The sequence below is a fragment of the Calypte anna genome, chromosome 6 (genome assembly GCF_003957555.1).
Source record: "Calypte anna isolate BGI_N300 chromosome 6, bCalAnn1_v1.p, whole genome shotgun sequence".
Classification (NCBI taxonomy): Eukaryota; Metazoa; Chordata; class Aves; order Apodiformes; family Trochilidae; genus Calypte; species Calypte anna.
The window spans coordinates 13,739,259-13,762,191 of NC_044252.1; the positions used below are offsets into that span (position 1 = coordinate 13,739,259).

General features: G+C 45.3%; 1 protein-coding gene across 1 annotated transcript; it reads left to right on the top strand.

The window, feature by feature from the left end:
• The first annotated feature begins 240 nt into the window (after positions 1 to 240).
• OIT3 (oncoprotein induced transcript 3) lies at positions 241 to 22,828 on the top strand. Its single transcript, XM_008497675.2, has 9 exons — positions 241 to 461; positions 4,070 to 4,444; positions 4,925 to 5,035; positions 8,864 to 8,986; positions 11,898 to 12,020; positions 15,775 to 15,935; positions 16,022 to 16,437; positions 20,665 to 20,764; positions 22,176 to 22,828. The coding sequence occupies exons 1-9, from the start codon at positions 398 to 400 to the stop codon at positions 22,371 to 22,373; spliced, it is 1,671 nt and encodes a 556-aa protein (XP_008495897.2). The 5' UTR covers positions 241 to 397; the 3' UTR covers positions 22,374 to 22,828.
• The last annotated feature ends 105 nt before the right edge of the window (positions 22,829 to 22,933 follow it).

A 22,933-nucleotide genomic window follows, 5' to 3' on the forward strand; every position in this document is an offset into this window, starting at 1 on the left:
CAACAAGCACCCATCTGTTCTTCTTCCCCATCCCTTCGGGATGTCCGGGTGTCCCCTGGTTAGAATTCTTCTCCAGATAAGATAGTGGAGGTGTCACTGCGGGGAAGTCAGACCAGAAAACAATAGCAGGTTGAGTCCCAAAAACAAGATTGATCAGTAAGTACATCTCTGCTGTCAATAAGGGGCAGAGCTGCTCTGAGGAGGTCAAGGCTGGAGCTGTACCCCACATCCCTTCAGCTTCTTCCTCTGATAAACTTCCAGGAGAGCTATCAGACCTAGTTTTCAGAAAGCCTGAGGTCAGAAGCTCCACTGAGAGGAAGGCCACAGGAGCCAGAGTGTGTGCAAGGGCTTTCAAGCCTCTGTTACTTGAGTGGTAGCTGTTTCTCGGCTGAGTGGAATGTTCCAGTACTTGTTTTTCTGTATTTGCTTCATCAACCAGTTGCAGCCAGTGTCTTCAATGGGTGAGTGAAGAGGCATTGCATTCAAGCTTATTTCTATTTGCCATCTTTTGCTATTCTTAAGTGAAAGACTGGAAGATATGAGAAATACCCTTTTTCTTTTAAGATTATGTGAAATTGTTTGTGATTGCAAAGATCTGTCACAGAGCATTAAGGCTCCCATGTTGGGAGAATCTGTACTGCCAAGGCACTGTGGGATTTTCCTCTCCCTTCAGGGGAGAGACTCTAGGAGTAGATATTATGCTACTTTTCCCCCTGCTACTCTGACGAATCTTAACTGAGTTTAGTGTTGTAACACAGTGCTGCTCATTTCATTGCTTAGTTGTGCCCGAGCAGAGACCTTCAGTTACACAGTAGACGCAGCATTAATCTCTCTGCAGAATGGTGGGCTGAGGAATGCTTGCTAAAACCTGATTTGTCATCCAGTATATATGCTAGCATGGCATCTAGAGAACTGATATCAAACTGAAAAGCTTTGCTTCACAGCTAATGCTGTGAATGCTTGAGCAAGTGCTCAAGCCACACAAGAAGTGTGAGGGAGGAAAAAAATGGAGCCAAGAAAAATGAAAAAAGGAGTCAGAGATAGAAGGAGTCAGAGATAGTTATGCCTTGTGCAAAGCTCACATGCTTTTGCTTTATTGTGGAGAAACGATGAGAGGTTGATTGGTTGCTTCTGTATATGTTTGTGAACTTTCCCCTTAAAGACTGAAACCACTTTTCAGGGAACTGCTGCAAAGTCTGCTTGGTACCTGCAGGGAGGTTGGCATGGGGCAGTCCTGGCATTCTGAGGGTGAGCACTGAGGGTCTGCAGTGCTCCACAGAGCCCTCCCTGCTTGTTCTGCCTGCCTGCCTCCCCTTGGCTCCTGCCTGAAACTCTCAGAGAAATGGAAGATGGGAGAGTATGCAACCCCATGCCTCTGAAATGCCTTCTTCCAGCTCCCTGTGAGCACCTACATGTTCCTCTCAGTAACTTGTGCCTTTTAATTATCTTCTGGGTGCGCAGGGGACAATGTGATCTCTCTGCATGAGAGTTTTCAGGCTCTTGAGTACAAAGTTAATTATACTATATGAAAGCTCATGAGAGTGTGTGCATTTTTGGTGCTGCCCAGCTGGGACAATGACAGGGCATTCCTAGCCTCACCTCATTTGGCTTTTAACAACACAAAAACCTTCTTAATCTTAGTGACTCACCCAGCTCACCCTTAGGCAATACCAAATGATCTTATGGAAACCAACTGAGGGAAGCCCAGAGGAAGATATTTTTACCTGTGTGCAAAGGCTGGACTAGTGTTTTCCTGTCTCAAGAAGTCAAGCAAGCTTTTGGGGGATGGAATTTAAGAGTGCTGTTAAATCTCTGTGGTAAGGGGAGGCAAGAAAAGAGGCAAACGAAACCAAGAGCTCATGAGGGGTTTCCTGGTGAATCTCGTAAGAGATTCAGGCTGCTGCTCACCCTTTGCTGCTCAGAACCAAGGGCTGCCTGTGATGGGAGTGAATCTGCTGCACTGTGGACCTCAGGAATTATGGCACCAGAGATCACCTTCATAACCCTGTCTTCTGCTCAGCTTGCAGCTCTGCAGCACGTTTGTGACTACAGCAGCTGCTCCTGCCTTTTGTGGTGCATTTGAGGCCAAACAAAATGTGTCTGTGGCTGAGAAAGTTGTGAGGATACTCATCAAGAGAGATGTTATATTTGTGAGAAGGTACAAGATAGCATGTCAGTCAATGATTTGATAGAGATTGCAGCTAAATAAGTGATTTGAGGTCCATTCTCAGAAGCAGTTTTAATTCCCACTTAAGAGTCAGTGAAGCAAATAAAAAAAAAAAAGAACCAAGGTTTGTCTGCATCCGGAGCACTCTAATAGAAACAGTGTTCCCCCTCTCTACTGCAATACCCTATTAAAAAAAAAAAATATATATATATATATACAAAAAACCCAGAACAATTTTAGAATTTAAAAAAAGAGATGCGGTGTGGAAAGTAGAGGGTATTTCAGTATGAGATGTATTTAATGGGAATTTTTTTTTTATTAGCCTAATTCTAACAAATGGTAATCAATCAATGGTTGATCAGAGGGCTGAATCACAGGGCACCTGGTGATCACAGGGCACCTCCCCTGTGAAGACAGGCTAAAGAATTTGGGGTTGTTCAGCTTGGAGAAAAGAAGGCTCTGAGGTGACCTTACAGCAACCTTCCAGTAGCTGAAGGGAGCCTACAAGAAAGCTGGGGTAGGGCTTTTTACATGGCTGTGCAGTGAGAGGACAAGGGGAAATGCTTTAAAACTTGAAGAGGGGAGATTTAGGTTAGACATTAGGAAGAAATTCTTGAATTTGAGGGTGATGAGACACTGGCACAGGTTGCCCAAGGAAGTTGTGGCTGCCCCCTCCCTGGAAGAGTTCAAGGCCAGGTTGGATGGGGCCTTGAGCAACCTGGTCTAGTGGGAGGTGTCCCTGCCCATGCAAGGGGGTTGGAACTAGATGATCATTATGGTCCCTTCCACCTCCAGCCATTCCATAATTCAATTTTCCTTACTCAAGACAGTATTAGTATTCATTTTGCTTAATAGGGACTAGCTAATCATGGGTAAGTGGTGCTTAATCAGGTATTAAATGTAAGTGAAAATGAAACCTCTGGCCTTTACGGGAGGAAGCTGCCAAATCAGGGTTAGTTAGCAGAAGACTGAAAATATATTTTTTTATATTTTTACAGAATTTTACAGAATGCACAGACTTGAATTATAGCTCTTTCAGCTCACCTTGGCATGAGTGTACTCTAGGAGAACAAAAGCCAGGGTAAATGGAGCAGGGTTTCTTTCTTCTCCCTTGCCTCCCTACGCATACATTCTTGGTTACAGAGACAGCCTGCTGGGCTGTAGATCAACTTCATTGTGACCTGGGAGAGCAGTTCTTATATTTAGTTGTTTAAAACTGTACCCTGAAGTGAGTTAGGAACTGCTAATTATGCTTAGAGATTGCTTCCAGTTATTTAGAGGGATAATAATTAAATGGGAACATTTTTTTCTGTTGTGTATCTTGCAGTTCACGTTTTAATTGGCGCTCTGCCAGGTGATCTACAACTTGAGGTTATGGCATCTCAGTTGTGAGGGCTGACGCAGGCCATGGATGGATTTTCAGAGAGGCTGCATAACCTGTTTAAAGTCTGGCCCTCTTCTCTGTGGTATCTGGGAGAGCTTGCAGTGATTTCAGTAGGGGCTTGCAGGTGCTCAGTTACCATTGGCCACAGCATGGATGTTCTAGGCTTGACCCAGTGTTCTCAAGACAAATAGAAAAATCACTCGCTGGACCTGAGGTTTGCTCTTTCCCTCTCCCCCTCCCCTGTCAATGCTCGACAACAACTCAGACTGTTGCATAATCTTGTAAGAGCTCTGTTAATTTACTTTTTCTTCCAAGATATTTAAGCCGAGCTGTCAGGATTTTCCATAAGGCAATTAGTTAGCTGGTGCCACTGTTTCTCCCTGAGGGGTCTCTATCTATCACAATGATTCTGCTAAGTCGAGAATAGAAAAAGAAATTGTTTTGTGTTCCTTGCAATTATCCATCAGCAACTCGATGTCTAGCAGATGTTCTCTCCTGTCTCTTGCTACATGTCTCAGCCCTGGACCCCTGCTCTGCCTACATCAGCCTGAATGAGCCCTGGAGGAACACTGATCATCAGATAAATGGATCCCATGGGCAGCCAACCTGTGACAGTCAGATCTCCGGGGAGTGGTATCGATTCACTGGCATGGCCGGTGATGCCATGCCGACCTTCTGCATCCCGGAGAACCACTGTGGCACCCACGCTCCCATCTGGCTCAATGGCAGCCACCCACATGAGTCGGATGGCATCGTCCCACGCCAGGCCTGTGCCAGCTTCAATGGGAACTGCTGCCTCTGGAACACCACCATCGACGTCAAGGCCTGTCCCGGCGGGTACTACGTGTACCGCTTGGCCAAACCCAGCGTTTGTTTCCATGCCTACTGTGGGCGTAAGTAGCTGCTGAGGTGGCTTTTCTGGAACCCCTTCACCTCTGTGGTGTGGGATGGAGAGTGAGCATGAGGTGGTGACAGGTTTCTGGCTTCCTCGCTCAGATCCTTGTCAGGTGACACAGTGCAGATGGTGGCCTGCCTGCAGCAGACTTGACTGGACTGCTTCACTCTGTGAATTCTATAGAGCCTTTGTTCAGCTAGCAGAAATCTTCCCTAGCTTACCTGGCCACAGTGATTTAATGCTCTCAGTGGGTCCTGTGGTTTGTCTTGGCATGTTACCAAAGCCAAAATCTGCATCTCTGACTTAAAGTAATTAAACTAGATTGTTTTGTCATCAGCTTCAGTGGTTCAGCTTTCCTAATATGGACTGGGTCTGTAACTGGTGGGCAAGACATAGGGTGTGAAGCTGATGGTACAGACACAGTATTCTTGATGAGTGCTCTGTGGTTCATGCTCACTACAGTCTTGTCGTGCCCTAGATTTTTATGACATCTGTGATGTGGTGGATTGCCAGGACTCCTGCATGGATACTGGTGACTGCATGTGTTCTCCAGGGACGACTCTGGGACCTGATGGACAGACATGTCTTGGTAAGGTTGGAAATAACTCTTGTCAGTTACTGATGCTTTCTTTTCTCTTTGTTTCTCAATCCATTGTTTTACAAAGCATTAAAAGAAAAGGAAAAGTCTTATGAGAGGAGTTTTTCCCCCTTGCTGCCTAGAACAGCTCTTAGATTCTGTAAGTGATTCCTGATCTTCCCTGCAGGGAGAGGTATGACATCCCATGACTGAGTGCATTGTGGTACCTCCAGAGCTATCCATGCACAGATTTGCTTCCTGCATGGTCCAGCTGCTGAGAGCAGCAGCTTGGCTGTCAGTAGGAGAGTCTCGCTGAAAGATCACTGTGCAGCCCTTTAGGTGTTCAGGAATGCCTGTGCAGTCTGTCATTAGACATTTCCTCTCACTGACTCTGTTGAATGCCTCTTCCCTCCAAGAAAATGCTCACTGGCTGGCATAGGGCCATGCTCTAAGCTGCACCATACTTACTGCCCTTCTGGGGCATTGTCCAGGCCTGGAGATTGATGAGAGTCAAAAGACTGTGGGTGACAGCACAGGCTCAGTGGTTCTAGGCAGTGTGACAAGGTGGTAGGCACCTGGTGACAGAACTGGCAGATACCAACATGACCAAGACATGGAGGGCTGTAAGTGGGAGCAGAGTGGGAAACATGGGCTTCAGGGATTTGTGAGGGAACCTCTGGGAACCACTGAGGAGAGGATGGCTGTAGTTGTGCATGGTGCTGGGAGGTGAGCACCTGGGCTGCAAGGTCCTTGGAAGATGCCCTGTGAAGCAGTGCAAGGGTCTGGGGAGCTGCAAAGCCACACCAATGGATAGCAAGAGGTGACATGGAGGAAGGTGTGCTAGTGTTCAGCAGAAGTGGGATCTCATCTTCATCCTTGAGGTTTGATTTGGTGGAGAAGTTGGGAGCAGAGTAGTTCCAGCAGGCTGCATGGCAGATGAGTTCCTTCCATAAGGACTATGGCTGACAAAGCAGGCGTGGGTGGTTTCTTTCTTCACTCTCCTCACGTCTGTGGGCAGCAGGTTAGGGGCCACATTTGTCACAATCTGGGGAGGGAGCAGCCTGGCCCTGCTCCTGATTTACACTTCCTCACACCCGTTCTACAGAACCATTTTGCTTCAGTTGCTTCACATCTTTGCAGCTGAGTGGCAGACTTTAGCTCTCTCAGCTAATTAAAAGCATCTATTGGCTGCTTCTCTGCAAAACTTCCAGGCACAGATGTGCCCTTGACAAGCACCAGCACTCAATAAATGTGTGGCAGGCTCCCAGGAAAGGATTTTCTGCAGCAGGGAGGCACTCAGGATTCCTGAGCCTGCCTGCCCATGCTGGAGCTGCCTTCACCCCCTGCCACGGCCAGGCCAGGCAGGAATTGTGCACTGCTGCTTCTCTTCAGGATAACCAGATGGCACAACACCTCGGCTGTAATAATCACACTGCCTGCAGCCTCTCTCATTGTGTGGCTCTTTCTAAGAACTTGCTGTTGTGCTGAATAGTTGCACTATCACATATTTGAGAGCAACTGTGCCAGCCTTCCAGAGAAACCAAACAAATCTGTGTGAGTCTTTCTATAGAAAATATTCTTCCTTCCCCAGCTCACCTTAAGAGGGGGGCTGAAAATGCTGCAGTCATGCTAAGCAGCTCTGTCTGTGAATGTCCCTGTGTTGGGCTGACTTCTCTTCAATGTCGTATGCTTTCAGTCCCAGAGCAGAACTGCTGATCCTAAGCTATATTTACTTTTGTAAACTTAGGGGCTAGATTAGGTCTTTTACTTTCTGTACAAAAAAAAATGAAATTCACCAATTCTGTACATTGCCTTTGACCTCTAGAATACCTGGATCTATGTTGGACTAAGGCATGGTTAAAATCAGTTCACTCTCCCAGCCCAGGCTCAAGACACCCAGCCTGTGTCCCAGAAGTGGTGGTTGGCATTGGTGTGGAAGAGCAGGGACAGATCTGCATCGTGTTGCAGAGCTCAGATGACAGGCAAGGCCAATCGCTGGGTATCACCCTTGACTTGGCCAAGCTCTAGGATCTTCTAATGGCATCGCTGTACTTTTGACAGTTGCCCTTTTCCTCCTCACCCTCTGTTTTTAAGCACCTTTAATTTTAATTAGAAGGGAGCCTGTCATATGTGTGAAGAGGGCAGTGTCTCTGTCTGTCTCCTTGATGTGATTCCTACCTTCCAAAGCAGAGTACCAGCCATTTCTTTGGCTAAAAATACTCAATTCATGTTGCTTGTGGGAGTAGACTCCACTACCAGCTGCAAGCTGTGGGTACTGTAGATGTGTGGGACCGCTTACACCTAAGAGAGCTCATCTCTGACCTGTCTCTTAACATAGTATTTTTCTTTTTTCTTGTTTTTAAGCTTCTGACATCTTGTAAACGGTAATTTCTAAGCAGTTTTGGTAAAACCCCATGTGAAACTTGATTGATAACCTCAGCATCCTGGCCTGCCTAAGAGAAATGATGAGTGCTGTTGCTCAGCAATAGCAATGACCATGCCTTCCTCTCTTTTTGATTCACTTTTTGCACACAGATATTATATCAGGTTGAAGAATGAGAATCTCAGAGAACAAATTATTAAAAAAAAGGACACAAGGGCAAACAAACATAAAGGAACTTTAGCCTTTAAAAAAGAGAAAAATAGGAGTTTTCAGAGCTTTACCAAGACATTCAAAAGCATCTGCTGTGCTTCTTCCTCAGTATATACTCAGCACCCTGGAGGGCTCTAAACTGGAGCTGAATGCAGCCAAACATGACATGGGTACTACTCACAGGTATATTGCTTTAGGTTATAAAAACCCAGTCCAGACTCATTACAAGGTTATTCTGCAACCTTTATCTGGAGTCCACTCCAGAAAGTGTGGAATGCCAGTTCAGGCATTCCTCTTTCTTCTGAGCTGGAAAGGTAGGAGCCACAGCTCTGTGGAGGGCTGCAGAGGAGCCAAGCAGAGCAGGCAGTGCTGTCAGGGAGCAATGAGGAGCCCAGTCCTCCAAGGGAGCAGCCAAAACTGAGCTCTTGTTTTACCTTTGGTGCTGAGTGTCTGAGCAGCTAATGGTTATGGTGGTTTGTGTTGCACCAGCACCCTGGTGAAGTCTCACCATGATGAACTAACATTTCTGTTCTGCAAGAACATTGGAGCTTTCCAAGACAGGGAGCAGCCAGAGCTGGGGCAAGAAGCCAAAACAATAAAATTTCCCATGACATGGCTTTTCTCAGGGAAGCTTCATGGGGTTCATTAAAACATATTGGTTTGATTTCAGCTGTGTTTGTATGTTTACATCTGATTTTCATTTTCATGTCTTCATTTTGAAATAAGTGTTGAATCACTTAAAATTGCTGTAGCATAGTTGCCCATGTGTATAGCAGTAGCAGGTGTGATACAAAAATAAATAGGGTTTATTTTTCACTGAATCTGGTATTCACCTGGTTTTACCTTGCAGTGAAGTTTTTAACTCCATTTTAATATCTTTGTGCATGGGGGACAGTTTAGGAGGAGATGATAAATGAAAACAAGTACTCCTTAGTGTGTGAAACTGGTTTGGAAGTTTCCCAGCAGGACTGTGTCCATCTGCACTCTGAAATGGCTGCTCTGTGCATGCTGTCTTTACCCCCAGGTCTGCTTTGTTCCTGAGGCAGACACAGCATGGAAAAACTCTCTGCTGCTATCAAGAGATAGTGGTCTTCAGCATTTAGTGGGATTACTCTCCTCTGTTGCCCTGATCCAGGTCAGAGGGGCAAGAAAGCCACCCCAGGGCTGACCAGCCCTCCCACGTAGCAGCCCCGTTTTGCCTGCTGTGTGTTCACCAGGTTCTGACAGTGACTGGGTTTTGTTTGCAGATGAAAATGAATGTGAGCAGAACAACGGAGGCTGCAGTGAATTTTGTGTTAACCTGAAGAACTCTCACCGCTGTGAGTGCGGGATCGGGCGCACCCTGGGAAGCGACGGGAAAACCTGTGAAGGTGAGGAATGGGCTGTCCCAGTCTGCTGGAAACCATACAGATCATTCCCCTTACCTTACAGCAGTGGTACTCCCTTGGCTCCTTGCAGCTGGGATTAAATGTCACTCATATCACTTCTGTGCTTGCCAGTGAGGTTGTTAATGAAATATCCCTCTAACCAAGCAGAGAGGAATCTCCTGGTTGTTCTCCCTGCCTTGTTAAATTCTGATAGGATTTCCTTGTATTTATCTCCACAGGGGGAGAGAAAGCAGTGGATCTGGAAGATTGGTTGTCCAGACAGAGCTAGTTATTGCTGGAGATGCTCGGATTTGGCTCTGGAGATTTGTATAATAGTTGTGTGGGGGTGGAGTTAGCATTGCTGGGTTTTGACAGCCACGCAATAGGTTCAGGGTAATGCAGTGACAGTAGACAGTGAGGATTGCTCAGTCTCCAAGGACTGAGATTGAGGAGAGCTGGTGCTAGGCTGTAAACAGAAGATAGATTTAAGATTAGGGCTGCATTTTGACTGTTTGCTTTTTATTAGTTACTTGTGGGCTATGCCGCATGCAGCTGCTACAGTTACTTCCCAGTGGTGGAACAGCCAGGTTGAAAATTTTGGATGAGTTTGACTGATAACATAGCAGAGGCTTAAAGACCAAATTGTAGGTTTCATCTGTTTTTGAAAGCAATTCACAAACATCTTTGAGCAGAAATATGAAAACGCAGCAAAATTGACTTGTGCCTGATATTTGCTGTGGTCAGCTGTGAAGAACACTGTGGCCCCTCACAGGCAAAGCAGCTGTGTTGTATGTTCACAGATACTGTGGGGACTCAAACAAGAATATTACCTACAGGTGTTGCCTCACTTTTGAGCTGCCCCATTGCCAGAACTGGAAAGGAATACGTCAGCAGCCTGCAAGCAACCTTACATGAGCCATTCTGTGGCAGACACCAGTGGTGCAGGGGACTGCTGTTGTATTTTTGGGATGGACTCCACCTTTTAAGGTTCACATGCAGATGGCTCCAAGCTGCAGTTTTTGTTCCTGATTTCTCTCTCTATGATATCAAAGCATTATCTTGCAGATATGAAAATCACCTCTCTGAGCTCAGTTAATAAAACATCACTCACCCAGGCGATGACAGCTCCCTGGGGAAAGCTCCTGTGCTCCCTAAGTACTTGCTAAGTTGGGTGAGGCCCAAAGTCACCTGCTGGCTTTGTCCCTTTCACATCCAGCACTGAGCTGGGTGTCACCAGCTGGTGGGGTGTCACCAGCTCTGCTCTGTGGCAGTTTTTATTCCTGAGCTCTGCATTCTTCTTACAGGGCTGGGGTACTCTGTTGGAAACTCATTTGTTTCTGCTGCCTCCAAAGCTGGATTTTAGGACCTTTAATACAGGGCTATTTAATGTCTTCCTCTGTAAGAAAGATGGTGTTTTTCACAAGTTTAGCACTGCTGCTGGGGATTTTTACAATCTTGTTAGTGAGTTTTATTTCTAAACAATGTGCCCTCAACTTTGTGAGCCTTAGAGTATGTGATTTACTTGTGAGCCACCTCACAGCTGTTACTAAAAAGAACAAATGCAAGTGATTTAGCTTGATTACATGAGCTAGTGAGGCTGAGTAGCATTAACAGTATCTCAAAATTTCAGTTCTAATGATTTACCCATTACTTTGACTCATGTGGAGTGCTCAGGTTGGTTTTTTCCATTCAATGTGTAAGATTGAGTATGGCATTTCCATTATTTTCTTTACATTTCAGTGAAAACCACACTGTCATTTCTGATGGCAGGCTTAGGGAGAAATATTTTCTATTTATGACTATGTTATATGTACCATTGTTTTACTGAGAACATAGCAGTATTCGTCCCAAAAGGTTAAAGAAATTAAGAAGTTAAGGTTATTATTTTTAAAAAATCATTGTATTCTGTTATTTTCTTTATATTAGAAAGCCCACAACAACTGGGAACAACTCTTCAAATGTTCAAAATGTCTTTGGATGACCTTTCGGGCTCTTTTCTGCAGCTGTAGTGGCTAGGAATTTGTTTTATATGAAAACTCAGATCCTTAGAAGATTGCCTGCCTGAACAGAAAAGGTCTAAGAAAAACCATGACAAATCCCCCAGTTAGCTGTGCTGCTCTCTTTCCTTTGCACTTCAGAATGGGGGAAAATTAGGAGGTGAATCTACCTTACACTGTGAGCTCATATGTCGTTCAGCCCCTGTGATAAAGCATCTCAGGGCAGCCAATCTCTAAGCCTAAAACTCTCAAACTAGTTTTACTAAACTCTCAAAAATTCCTGCTAAACAAAATCCTACAAGCAGAGTTTCATCTTAAACCTATGAAGGGGATGCAAGGATCCACTTCACTCACCTCCAGCACAGCTGGGAAACCCAGAGGCACAGAGCACCAACATCTTTTCTCTGGTGTTCCCTGATGGGAAAAAGAGTTGGCTGCCCCTGGGAACCTTCCCTGCAAATCTCAGGGCTTTAATTGTGCTGATGAATCAGGGAGTGAGTATGGTTCCCCACAGGAGAGGTTTTAGGAGGATTTACCTCCTATTTTTTGAAGTAAGACAACATAAGGAACAACACAAGCATTTAGTTTAAGAGGATGTCTCAGAAGTTAGAAAGGGCCAAGCTGAAGGTTGCCTATTTAGCCATCTTAATTATGCCAGTTATAGTATGTGGTTTAACTTGGTATGATTTCTCACAGAATACCTTGTTAGCTTCATGGTGAAATGACAAACATGGGAAATGGTAGAATTAAAAGTAGTTTTCCAGCTCATTGTCTTTGAAGCAAGCTCTCACCATGCTGTTCCCTTTGAGCTCTGTGTTGGTCATACTGTTTGTCAGCCAGGAGTATTCAGGGGCCTTTGTAGATGCCATGCAACTGCCTGAGGAGCAGGGTGTATGGATTTTTCTTTGTTTTTGCAGAAATTGAAGGCTGTCACAATAACAATGGAGGCTGCAGCCATACCTGTATTGAAGTGGAAGGCACATACCAATGTGAATGTCCAAGGGGACTTGTTCTGTCAGAAGACAACCACACTTGCCAAGGTAGGTCAACAAAATCTCCCTGACAGCCTCTGTCCCCTGGAAGTTAAAACTATGTCTGAAGAGCCTCTGCTTCTTGTTTTTGTTGTGTTTGCATTGTCTGTCCTTTCCAGTTTGGTTAATGAGCTTTGCCATTAATGACAGATGATCTAAAACTGAGAGCCCGGGGACACTGATCTTTTTACCAGGCAGAACAGGGTCCAGCTGGGTGCACCTTGCATCACAGGTGGTTTTGACAGTATTCACTTACAATTAAGATTGCTTAACATCTCCATAGGAATTTGCTAATGGGCTGAACTTGGGACATAGATAAAATGCAATAAAAGGGAGCCTGCCATAGGATGATTCACTTATTTTTTTGATAATACCACAGAGCTAGTGTTACCTTGTGTGCTCAGACCCTCCTGTAGACTGGTGTGTTACAAAGTGCCCAGACATCACTTAGAGAAACTGACCCAGCAGACTTCATGGTGGCCAAGAATTGGTATGGTAGTGTTTGATTAAATTTCAGTTTTTTAAGCTTTTTAGAAATGCAGAATACTGTTTTCAGCAGAGAGCACTGCACACTTGGAATTCAGTAGTGCTTATTGCTCCAGCAGAGCCAGGTGGGGAGGAGGAGCTGGGATTTTCCAAGAGCTGTGATTATACTTGGTGATTGAAGATCTGATTGATGGATTACAGGCCAGAAAAAAGCAATGCTCTTCAATTCCAGCTCCCTGAGACAACCTCAGCAGGGTTAGGAGGCCATGCATATCCCAGCTGCTGTTTCTTCTTCTTCTGAGGCTACTAATGAGAGCAGCAGCACTGCCAGGTGCCAAGATGCGTCTTGGGATAAAGTGAGATTTCTTGTTCTTCTGCATTTCATGGCCCCAGGTAGTGGCCTGCAGTTTTGAGCAGATATGAAAGGTATAATTAATAGTGCAGGGCAGGCACTGTTGTCTGAAGCAATTGGATCTGCTGCCCATCAGCCCTCCTCTGCACTGTCTCTGCATTCAGAATATTAATAATCTTCCACAGAAATTACAGCCTTGGCTGTAATTGGTTTTCACAATGATACCAGCCAACACTTGGGATTTTACAGACCATACTAGAACCCCACCTCTTTCCCAAGTGTGATGGGGGGATGCTTTTGTCCCCTCTCCCATGCTCAAGCCTGGTGTGCAGCTGAGCAGATGACAAGGGTGCATTTTCTCTGTGTTTGTAGCAGTGCTTCAGGGCTCCAGAGACCCCATTCTGCTGAAGTCTGTGCAAAAAGAAAACCCCTGCTCCAGGAAGGGTACTTTGAAAGGCCAAGGAAGGAATCATAGAATCATTCTGGTTGGAAAAGGCCTTTAATATCATCCAACCATTAAGATCATCAAATCATTAACCAAAATTTACCAACCATTAACCTAACTCTGCCAAGTCCAGTGCTTAAACTGTATCTCTCAGCACATCTTTTGAACACCTCCAGGGGTGGTGACTCAGCCACCTCCCTGGGCAGCCTGTGCCAGTGTTTAATAACTCTTTCAGTGAAAAACTTTCTTCTCATATCTAATCTAATCTAAACCTCCACTGGTATAAATTGAGACCATTTCCTCTTGTCCTGTTGGTTGTTACTAGGGAGAAGAGACCAACTGCCACCTTGCTCATCTTTCAGGTAGTTGCAGAGAGTGAGAATGTCTTCCTTCAGCTAAATAGCTTTTTTCCAGGCTAAACAATCTCAGTTCCTATAGATGCTTCTCTAAAGGCTCATTCTTCACACCCTTCACCAGCTTTGCTGCCTCTACCAGCCACAGGCTGAACAAGGAACACAGTGCCAGCAATAGCAGACAGCAGAACAGGTCTTGGACTTGCCAAAGCAGCTTCCCATCAGACTGAGGGTACTTGTAGACATTGGTGCAAAACAGAGTTTGAAGTGTTAACCAGGAGGCTCCCCCAGCACTTACAGATGCTCTAGGATGCAGGAGGGTGAAGGACTGAGCCAGCCCTGCTCAGAGCTGAGCTGTGCTGATGCAATGGTTAACTGGTGGAACCTAAACACTCATCTTGCTATTGATCACTTGTCTATGTACAAATGTCTAGGGTGGTTTGAATTAAATAACTGGTAGCTCAGAGGCAATTAGCATAAGAAGTTTCCGTGGGTGTTTTCCGAAATAGTGAGTGATGAGTTGGCTTGAAGCAAAAATGGATCTGCTCACAGGTTTCATTCACTTCTTTCTGTGCCCAGCTGGTGGACAGCACACAGACAGCTCCTGCAGTGCCAGAGCAGAGGTTAAATGGGCATCATCAAATTTGTCCTGAAGTCTGGAGAATTCTAGTTGGAATCCAAACTCTTTTGCCCTGAATTACACTTTTATAAAAGTATTACATTCTCCTGTTCATCAAGGAGTCACTAAAGCAGTGAAGCTTTAAACCCAAATCCAGCCAATCTGTTCTCCAAAGGATTTTCTTCTCTGCATTGCCCTGTGTTCTCAAAGTCCCTTTGTCTCCTTGTGAGCTTTGCCATTTGACATGCTCAGTTATTCCCACTTGCCTTCTGCTGCAGATGGAGAAAGAGCTGAGGTAATTCTTAGTTCTTTAATTTTCTGTAATAACCCAGCAATGTCATTCGGAGAGCACATTGCTTTGGGCAGACTGCATAAATTTTAGCTTATCACCTTGAAAAGATGAACTTTTTATTAAAAATACTCCCTGCAAGTATGTGGTAGCTGTTACAAATATCTTAGCTGGGGCATGAGAATTTTTTTAAAGGGGTAAAATTTAGCAGTGTGCCTTGTGTCCAAGATCCAGAATCCTTAATTATACAATCACATTGGTTGAAACTAAGGGAAGGAAGATTATATGAATGTCAAGGATTTGAACTGTAATTAAATTTAGGAAAAAGCTTGGGGAACTGGCATGTTTGCAAAATGTTTTATGTGATTTTAAAATATGATAAATGGAAATTCTAGAGGGGATTTTTTTTTCTGGCTGAGAAGAGATCACGATATATCCACCAGTAAGATTGCTCTGTATCTAAGTTAATAGGTAGGTATACACCCGAATAATTATATACAGCAGTTATTTTTTTATTGAAGATTATTCCCTATTTTCTCTTTCATTTTGTCTTATCTTTGCTTTCTCCCACTTCTTACGTAATGGAGTAATGTTTTTTTAAAGTTGACACGGAGATCTGTTTGAAAATTCAAAGACTGGAAGGAGGTAGAATGAGCAAACTAATAGGGTTTGTTTGCCAAAGCTGGATTTATTGCTTATAAAAATGCTATTACTGCATTTTGAGGTGCTTCCATTTTAGCTCAGTATCTGCATGGAATTACTTTTGACATGTTCTGGATTTGATGTAAAACCTGATAAAGGGCATTAAAAATTGTTTTTCCTTTGTTGATGTGAATTTAGTATCTGCATCTGGGAAAGGCTCCTCCCAGGGTGTAGCAGTGCAAGAGGTATCTATCAAACATGGGCTGAGTAGTAAGTATATGTGGAAATCTTGCATAGCCAAGTTTCTGGTGCAAGCATAGTTGGTTGTCCTCATCTTTTGTGGCACTGCTGAGCCAGGAGAATGTGGGGCCCTGGTAGCTTGGGAGGTTCCTGTTTCATAGATGGGAGTATAAGATATGGGTAGTTGGATTTCTGTGGCTGGGTAGTATCATAAATGCAGCATATGACTGCCCTTCCTTTCCCCCAGTAGTAACTGGTGCAGCCCTTACCCACCTCCCTCAGACTGACACTTTCTGAGAGCTTTGTAGCTCTGTTATTCTGGGGACTTTTCTTGTAGTTCCGGTGCTGTGCAAGTCCAGCTCTATTGAAGTGAGCATCCCAAAGGACCTGGTTGGAGGCCTGGACCTTTCCCTTATCAACACTTCCTGCAAAGGAGTATCCAATGGCACCCACGTTAACATCCATTTCTCCCTGAAGTCCTGCGGCACTGTTGTGGACGTACGTATCCCCCCTGCTGCCCCGGCTCCCGGGATTTCTGAGGTTTGGGGACCTCCCTTTCCCTTCAGCTCCTTTCTTTGCTGCAGGTAATAAATGATAAGATTGTTGCTACCAATCTGGTGACTGGTTTGCCAAAGCAGACTCCAGGAAGCAACGGGGACATCATTGTCCGCACCAGCAAGCTGCTGATCCCGGTGACCTGCGAGTTCCCGTGCCGCTACACCATCTCTGAGGGTTATGTGCCCAACCTCAAGAACTCTCCCTTGGAAATCATGAGCCGCAACCAGGGCATCTTTCCCTTCACTCTTGAGATCTTCAAAGACAAAGAGTTTGATGAACCTTACAGGGGTGCTCTTCCTACCCTCAAACTTCGGGACTCTCTGTACTTTGGGATTGAACCCTTGGTACATGTCAGTGGCCTGGAGACACTGGTGGAGAGCTGCTTTGCCACTCCCACTTCAAAAATCGACGAGATCCTGAAGTACTATCTGATTCAAGATGGGTGAGTTCACTGTTCCCTCCTTCGCTGGCTATTAGACAGGAGCTGGCAGTGAGGCTAAGATGCATTGCCCGTGTGACATGGGAAACACTGTCACTGGCTGCTGTGTTCCTTGCCATCACCACCAACCAGATGGAAACAGCTGGCACATCAAAAGCACCTGGGAAAAACAGTGTGAGGTGGAGAAAGAGGTTACCAAGTTCTACCTTTACAGGATGTATGTCTATGTGACTAGCTTTGTAACTAGCTCCTGTAAAAAGATATCCTTCCTGATACCCTCTGTGCCAGCCTGCAGAGTGCCAAGCCAGTCAGCACAACCCCTGGTGGCTGCGTCCCATGGCCACGCACTCACTGCAGCAACTGGAGCAAGTGTCTTCATTCCCTTCACCACTTTATTATAGCATGAGCCTGAAGACTCCATGGCTGGTCCTGGTTGGAACTCCAGGAGCTCCCCTTGCTTTGCTCTCTCTCTGCCTCCCTGAAGTTTCTCGGTGCAGTGGGCTTTAGGGTCTCTCAATTTGACTATAATTTTCTGGGATGTCTGTGATTAGCAATCTTTCCCAGGATGTGCTGGTTGAAAGATCAGGGTGGATCTTGTGGTTCACTGTTAGGCCTCCTCAGGATGGGTTTTGTGGCAGAGGTTTGGGGAGCACTGCTGTGGGCTCTGCTGTGGCTGCTAAAGTGACCCCCGTTTTCAGATACTTGTTTGGGTGCTGGCATGACAGTGCTGCTATGCAACATTGCTATGAAGTGTCTGCATCAAGCAATGCCTGGCAGCTAAATCAGACAATGCTGTGGAAATGTCACAGTTGGGAACCAGTCTGCCATCCTCTAGGGAGCCAAAGTAATATCTAAGGCATACCCAAGTGTCACAGCCAAACAGCTGAGGGACTGTGCTCATGTAAGTCCTCTGTTCTGACTGCCAAACCATCTAATGAGGACAATTATTTCCTCATCTGCCAGGCTAAATCATCCATTGTTACATCTGGTGATGACAAATCCTGTGTGAGTGTCTTGTAACAAAAGGGTCCTGCAGGGTATGGTGCACACAATGTTTTAATTTCCTCCTGACAAACGTTTCAGCTTTAGCTTGCTCTCCCTCCATCCTAGGCTGCAGTTCTTATGTGCATTTCTGACATTTCTGGGACTTATAAGCAGATTTGTAATAGAAAGATTAACTTATTGACTCCCTGGCCCTTTAATTTATCAACTCCTGTGGACCCTTCACGGAGTCAAGTCTCCAAACATTCATTCTTGGATCACCATTAGTGAAAATGACGGGATTCTATGTCAGTAGCCAAACCCTGACCCAAACAGAGAAGGGAGAAGGCAGAAATTCTTGAATTCTCTTGAATTCACCACAGTGCTAGGTGGAGGATTCACTGCTCCAGCAGCCCCTTTGGTACTGTTATCCTGCAGAGGGCATTAAAACTTCATCAAAGTGAAAAGAGGGCTGGACCTGGCTGACTGAAGCCTTATCCAGCCTCCTCTGTTCTCCAGACATCACTGCAGGCCCCAGTGTCCTCAATCAAGCCAGCCATGTGCTCTCTGCTGTTTTTAAATTGGACCAAAGGTTAATGGTGAACTCCTGAGCTAACAGAGGTTCTTTGGCTCTCAGTTTGCTCACAGCAATTTAAAAGTCAAATTAGCTGAATGCAGTGCTGATTTGTCCCTGCTTCAAACAGTTCTGTAATAACCCAGTTTCTTTCCATCAGCCCAGTCCCAAAAGCCCAAGGCAATAAAGATGGGATTTTTAAACCAGTTTGATTAAGTAGGATCACACCTGCAGGAGCTACCTGCACCTTCCAGAGGGAAACACTGTTTAAATTTGAGGCAACACACCTCAGACCGAGGGATGGGAAAAGTCCCTCTCCTTTTTAATTCCCATCTCCAGTTGGCAAGAGGTGGGATCCTTCTTCTGTGGGACACCTCTCCCTGTGCTGATGTGATCAGGATTTTCACAGATACCTCCTTCCTGTCTCTGTAATACTCTGTGCTGCTGGGTAGCCCCACCAGCCAGACCCAAAGCAGCTATCCTGCTTCTGATCTTGTTCCAAAAATAAGTTAAAGGCACTGACCAATTCCATAGGTGATAAACATTGTAGCTTTCCGGGGTATCTGGAGCCAGGTCATGTCACTGAGGGCAAACTGTTGTCACCTAATTTGGTCAGGAACTACAATGTATCTGAGTGTGATGTGGGTAAGGTAGTTCAATTGGAAGGGTCATCTGCTTACTCCTTGGGCTGCCCCTCAGGTGTAGGATGAGGTGCTTATTTTATTCTCCAAGCCCTCCTCTGAACCATGCAGCCCCCCCCATGACACGGTGGCACAGCCACTTTCTGCTCCCCTAATCTGAGCACATTATGCACAGAAAAGGGTTATTTTCTCCCAAATTCTGACCAGAGTCACTCGTTTCCCTTCCATACGTGTGTTCTCTACCCCTTCTCATCTCTCCAAGGTGAGAAGCAGGGCCTGGGGGTTTCCTAGGAAGGTGGGACAACATGGTATGGTCCCACATACAATGCCAAAAGACTTGACCCCATGACTCAGGAGGTTTTGAGCTCTCTTTTTGTCATGTCACAATGTGTCTGTCAAACCTTTCCCTAAGACATACTTAAGGGCATGGTAGGGGCTCCATGTATCCCTGGTCCCTCCCTGGTTCCTGGCTCTAGTCTGGGCTGGTGTCCAAGAAGCATCATGGTCTATATGCTCACAAAAGAGGACATGCCCACGAGTTGACTTTATAGCCCTAAAGCTTGGCCTATTACTTATGAAAAGTCTTTAACTGTCATTCTTTACAATCAGATGCCTTTGGGAATGCTGCTTTTCAAAGCATTTTTATCCTAAACATCTTAGCAACATCTGGTGTTTAGCCTCAAGGGGGACAAATCTATGTCCATTTTTCTAGAGTGTTAATTTATTAGCTCCCCTTGCATGACTTCTTCTGTTTGCCTCCAAAGCAAGTTAACTAGACAAGCACTGCTGACAGGGATATTCATTCAGACTGTGACCTCCACTGACTGAAAAAGCTACCAAAATACAGGGTGGTGAAAACAGTGCCAGGATCAGAGCAATGCTGAGTGCTCCTGTGAACACACACACACAGCTCCATTGCACGTAGCAGAAGGGAGGGATTCCAGGAGGCTGCTGCCCACGGAGCCAGCTAAGCCACACAGCATGGAGATTTCCAAATAGATCTTCTGGTGGAAGCAGAGCTACATATAGACATGGGGTCTGCTGCTGAACATCTCAAATGTCAGCATTTTCTCTCAGTGCCTTACATATTTCTGCTGTACAGATGGAAGCTAAGGGTTACTACAGGAGGAGGACTTTGAGCTGTCACAGTTACCCCATGTCTCTTCCACCATCATTTTTTTTTTAAATATATATATCCTGCAAAGTCCAGATTTCTGGAATTAACTTGGTAGAAAGGACAAGGTGCTTTGTAATATAATATAAAAGCAGCATCTGAGCTTCTCAGAATGCCTAAGGCTTTGCATTAGGCAGCAAGAAATCTCAAGTGACCAGAACTTCTTGTCTTGCTCTTTCTCTGTCGAACTCTAGGTAGGATGCATTAGTTCTAAAGAGACTGCACCTGGCATGGAACTTCTATAAAAGTAGCTTATTGCCTTGCAGTTCTGTGACCTCTCACATAAGTCATCATATTAGTGATGAAGAAATTATGAATTTGAGCTTTTTGACCAAGGAAGTAAAATGTAAATGATATAAAGCAAAGTAGCTCTGGATTTTTGTGCTCTTCATCATCTGTGATATTTTAGTAATGTGAACAAAGGCTTCTTCATTTTAAGCATGACTTATGTGCATATATCTGTGCATACAGAAGGTAAATAATACAAATACACTGTGGATCAGCTCTGTTGGTTGCTGCAGGCTGTTGCACAGGAAGGTGAGATGAGGACACATTTTGCCTGCAGCTCTCTGGCAATGCCTCTGCTGAGAGGACTGGCCCACGTCCTGCCAGCTCTCTGCTGCTGAGCTGTTGAGCTGTTCTTTGTCTGGAGATGCTATTATCATCACTGTTGTTTTTCCCCATCATTCCCAAATTTTCTTCCCTGGCCAAAGAGGAAGTGACATGGACCATAGCTTAGCCTGAGGGAACCAAGCCCTCCTTTCCTTTCTCTGGTTAAATAGGCTGGGATTTTTTTTTTTTCTCTTTCTTTTTCCATCTCTGGGAAACCCATTAAAGCCTGTCCCTCTGCTTTTCCTCAGCTGTGTTTCTGATGACTCAGTGAAACAGTACACTTCAAAGGACCATCTTGCCAAGCATTTCCAGGTTCCTGTGTTCAAGTTTGTGGGCAAAGACAACAAGGTAAGTTCAAAAAGCACCTATTAAGTATTCCATCAGCCCTGATCTGACAGGACAGTCTCAACACAGAGTTTACTAGAGTGTGAAGGGGAGGAATGGCTGGCCCCAGGCTGGTGCTGTTGTACCTGTTCCAGCAGTTGTGTCTTTAGGAGCCTGACACTGGTACTTTAGGCGATAGTTATGAAAAAAACTAAAATTAAATAAAATATGAAGGACAGTTGTGAAACATCAGCTTTGTAGCTGGTTAAAATAATTTTTTTCAGTATAGTCTTAGTAGACCCTTGTATGCTGGTCAAGTGTTCCCAGCTGCTAAACAGAAACCCAAGGAGTCAGACACATTATGCTAAGTCCTATTTTTAAAACAAGACACTCCGTAGATTTTAATCTCTTCAACCTTGTATTGCTTCTAGCTCTTGTCAGTACAGATGCCAGCTTTCCAAATAAAAGGCCACCACAGTGTTTAATTCAATGTGAAACCAGGCTGTTCAGGCTGGTGGCACTGTGGAGCAGAAGCCCTGTAGTGGGAGCACAGTTGCAGGATAATGCGGTTTTCTTAAATAAAACAGCTTTCCTTTTCTGTGCTAGAAGAAACCAGGTCTTTCAGTCACTGTTATGCCCAGACAACGCTTGCTCCAAGAGGCAAAAAGCTGCCTCTGCAGCTCTAGGAGATCTTCAGTAGGGTTAAAACAGAGAAGATCTTTCAAAACTCAGAAATTTCACATAGCTGTTTGATTGCCACCTGTGCCTCCAACCTGCCTCCTCCCAGCCAGGGCAATGGATTTTGCTTCAAGCCTCACCATTGACCAACCATTCACCACTGTTTTCTTCCCTAATTGCTGCTTGTGGGGATCTTGCTTACTCTTCTTGTCACTTAGAGGACAGGGAGCAGTAATCCTGTCACTGTCTGCCATTACTGCGCAGAAAAAAAAAAAAAGGCAGCTGTCTCCCCACCCTTTGTATTCTCCTTCTCTTTTCAAATTAGTGCCCCATCAACCTGAATTTTTCTCCTTTCTCCCTCAGTCTCCTATCTTTATGTTTTCTCAGCTCATATCAGATTCTCTTGCATGATTTCATGAGTCCATCTTGTGAAGCATCAGTGCCTGCCCCTCCCACTCCACATGAGCTCCTCCATGCTTACTGCTGGTGTTTTCACCCCTTTCTCTGGAGGATGGTTTCATGTATTCATATTCTTCATGCTCTGAGATCTCTGCTGGTCCCTCTAGAACACATGCCCTCTCTTGAGTACATCAGAAAACAGACGAAGCAGCCAGTTTGGCTGGGGATGGAGATGGTGGATGAGGATGGAGATAGTGGATGAGGACCTTGTCGATGCAGGGACATCTGTCTGAGAGCTGGCAGCCCTGCCAGTCCAATTCCCAGAGCTGGGTGTTAACTTGGTCTCTTCACCCCGCAGGAGGTGTTCCTGCACTGCCGAATCCTCGTCTGTGGTGCCCTGGACGAGAGCTCCCGCTGTGCCCAGGGCTGCCGGCGGCGGATGCGCAGGGCGGCTGGGGAGGAGGAAGAGGAGGAGGAGGAGGAGGAGGAGGAATCCGGTCACATGGCAAACCACATCCTGACAGGAGGTCCCATCAGAATCGACTTTAATGAATAGCACCCACCCACAGCACCTCTGCCTGAGAGCAGCTCTCGTCAGTGCCTTCTTTCATGGTTGGTTGAGGAATAAGTATTTGCTAAAGCCTCACAGGACTCATTTCCCTCCCTGCACGATGATTATTTGTGAGGGATGTTGGGCCCTCAGGACAGCCCTCTGAATGCATCCTGGACTGCAGAACATTTTGATTTTACCTGCTTTTCTTCCCAACAAGCCTTCCCTTGGAGAGGGACCTTGTTGCTTTGCAGGCCTGAAGCATTACCCAACTTTGTCTTTCCCCACACCCACCTGCAGGCTCCAGAGGACTGTCTGTCCTTGACTACACAAATTATTTGAGCCCTTCTTTTGTCAGACCATGCAAATCGTATCATAGCTGAACATGTTTGCTGTGCAGTTCTGTGAATGATTCTGGATGACTGTTAATAAAAACATGCATAAAAATATGTATCTCACAATGTGTACATTCCTTGGAGGGATAAAACAGTTGTCATCACAGACAATTAAAGCTTAGATCTATCACAGGCAAACTGAAATATTATTTTTACACAATAAAAGGTATC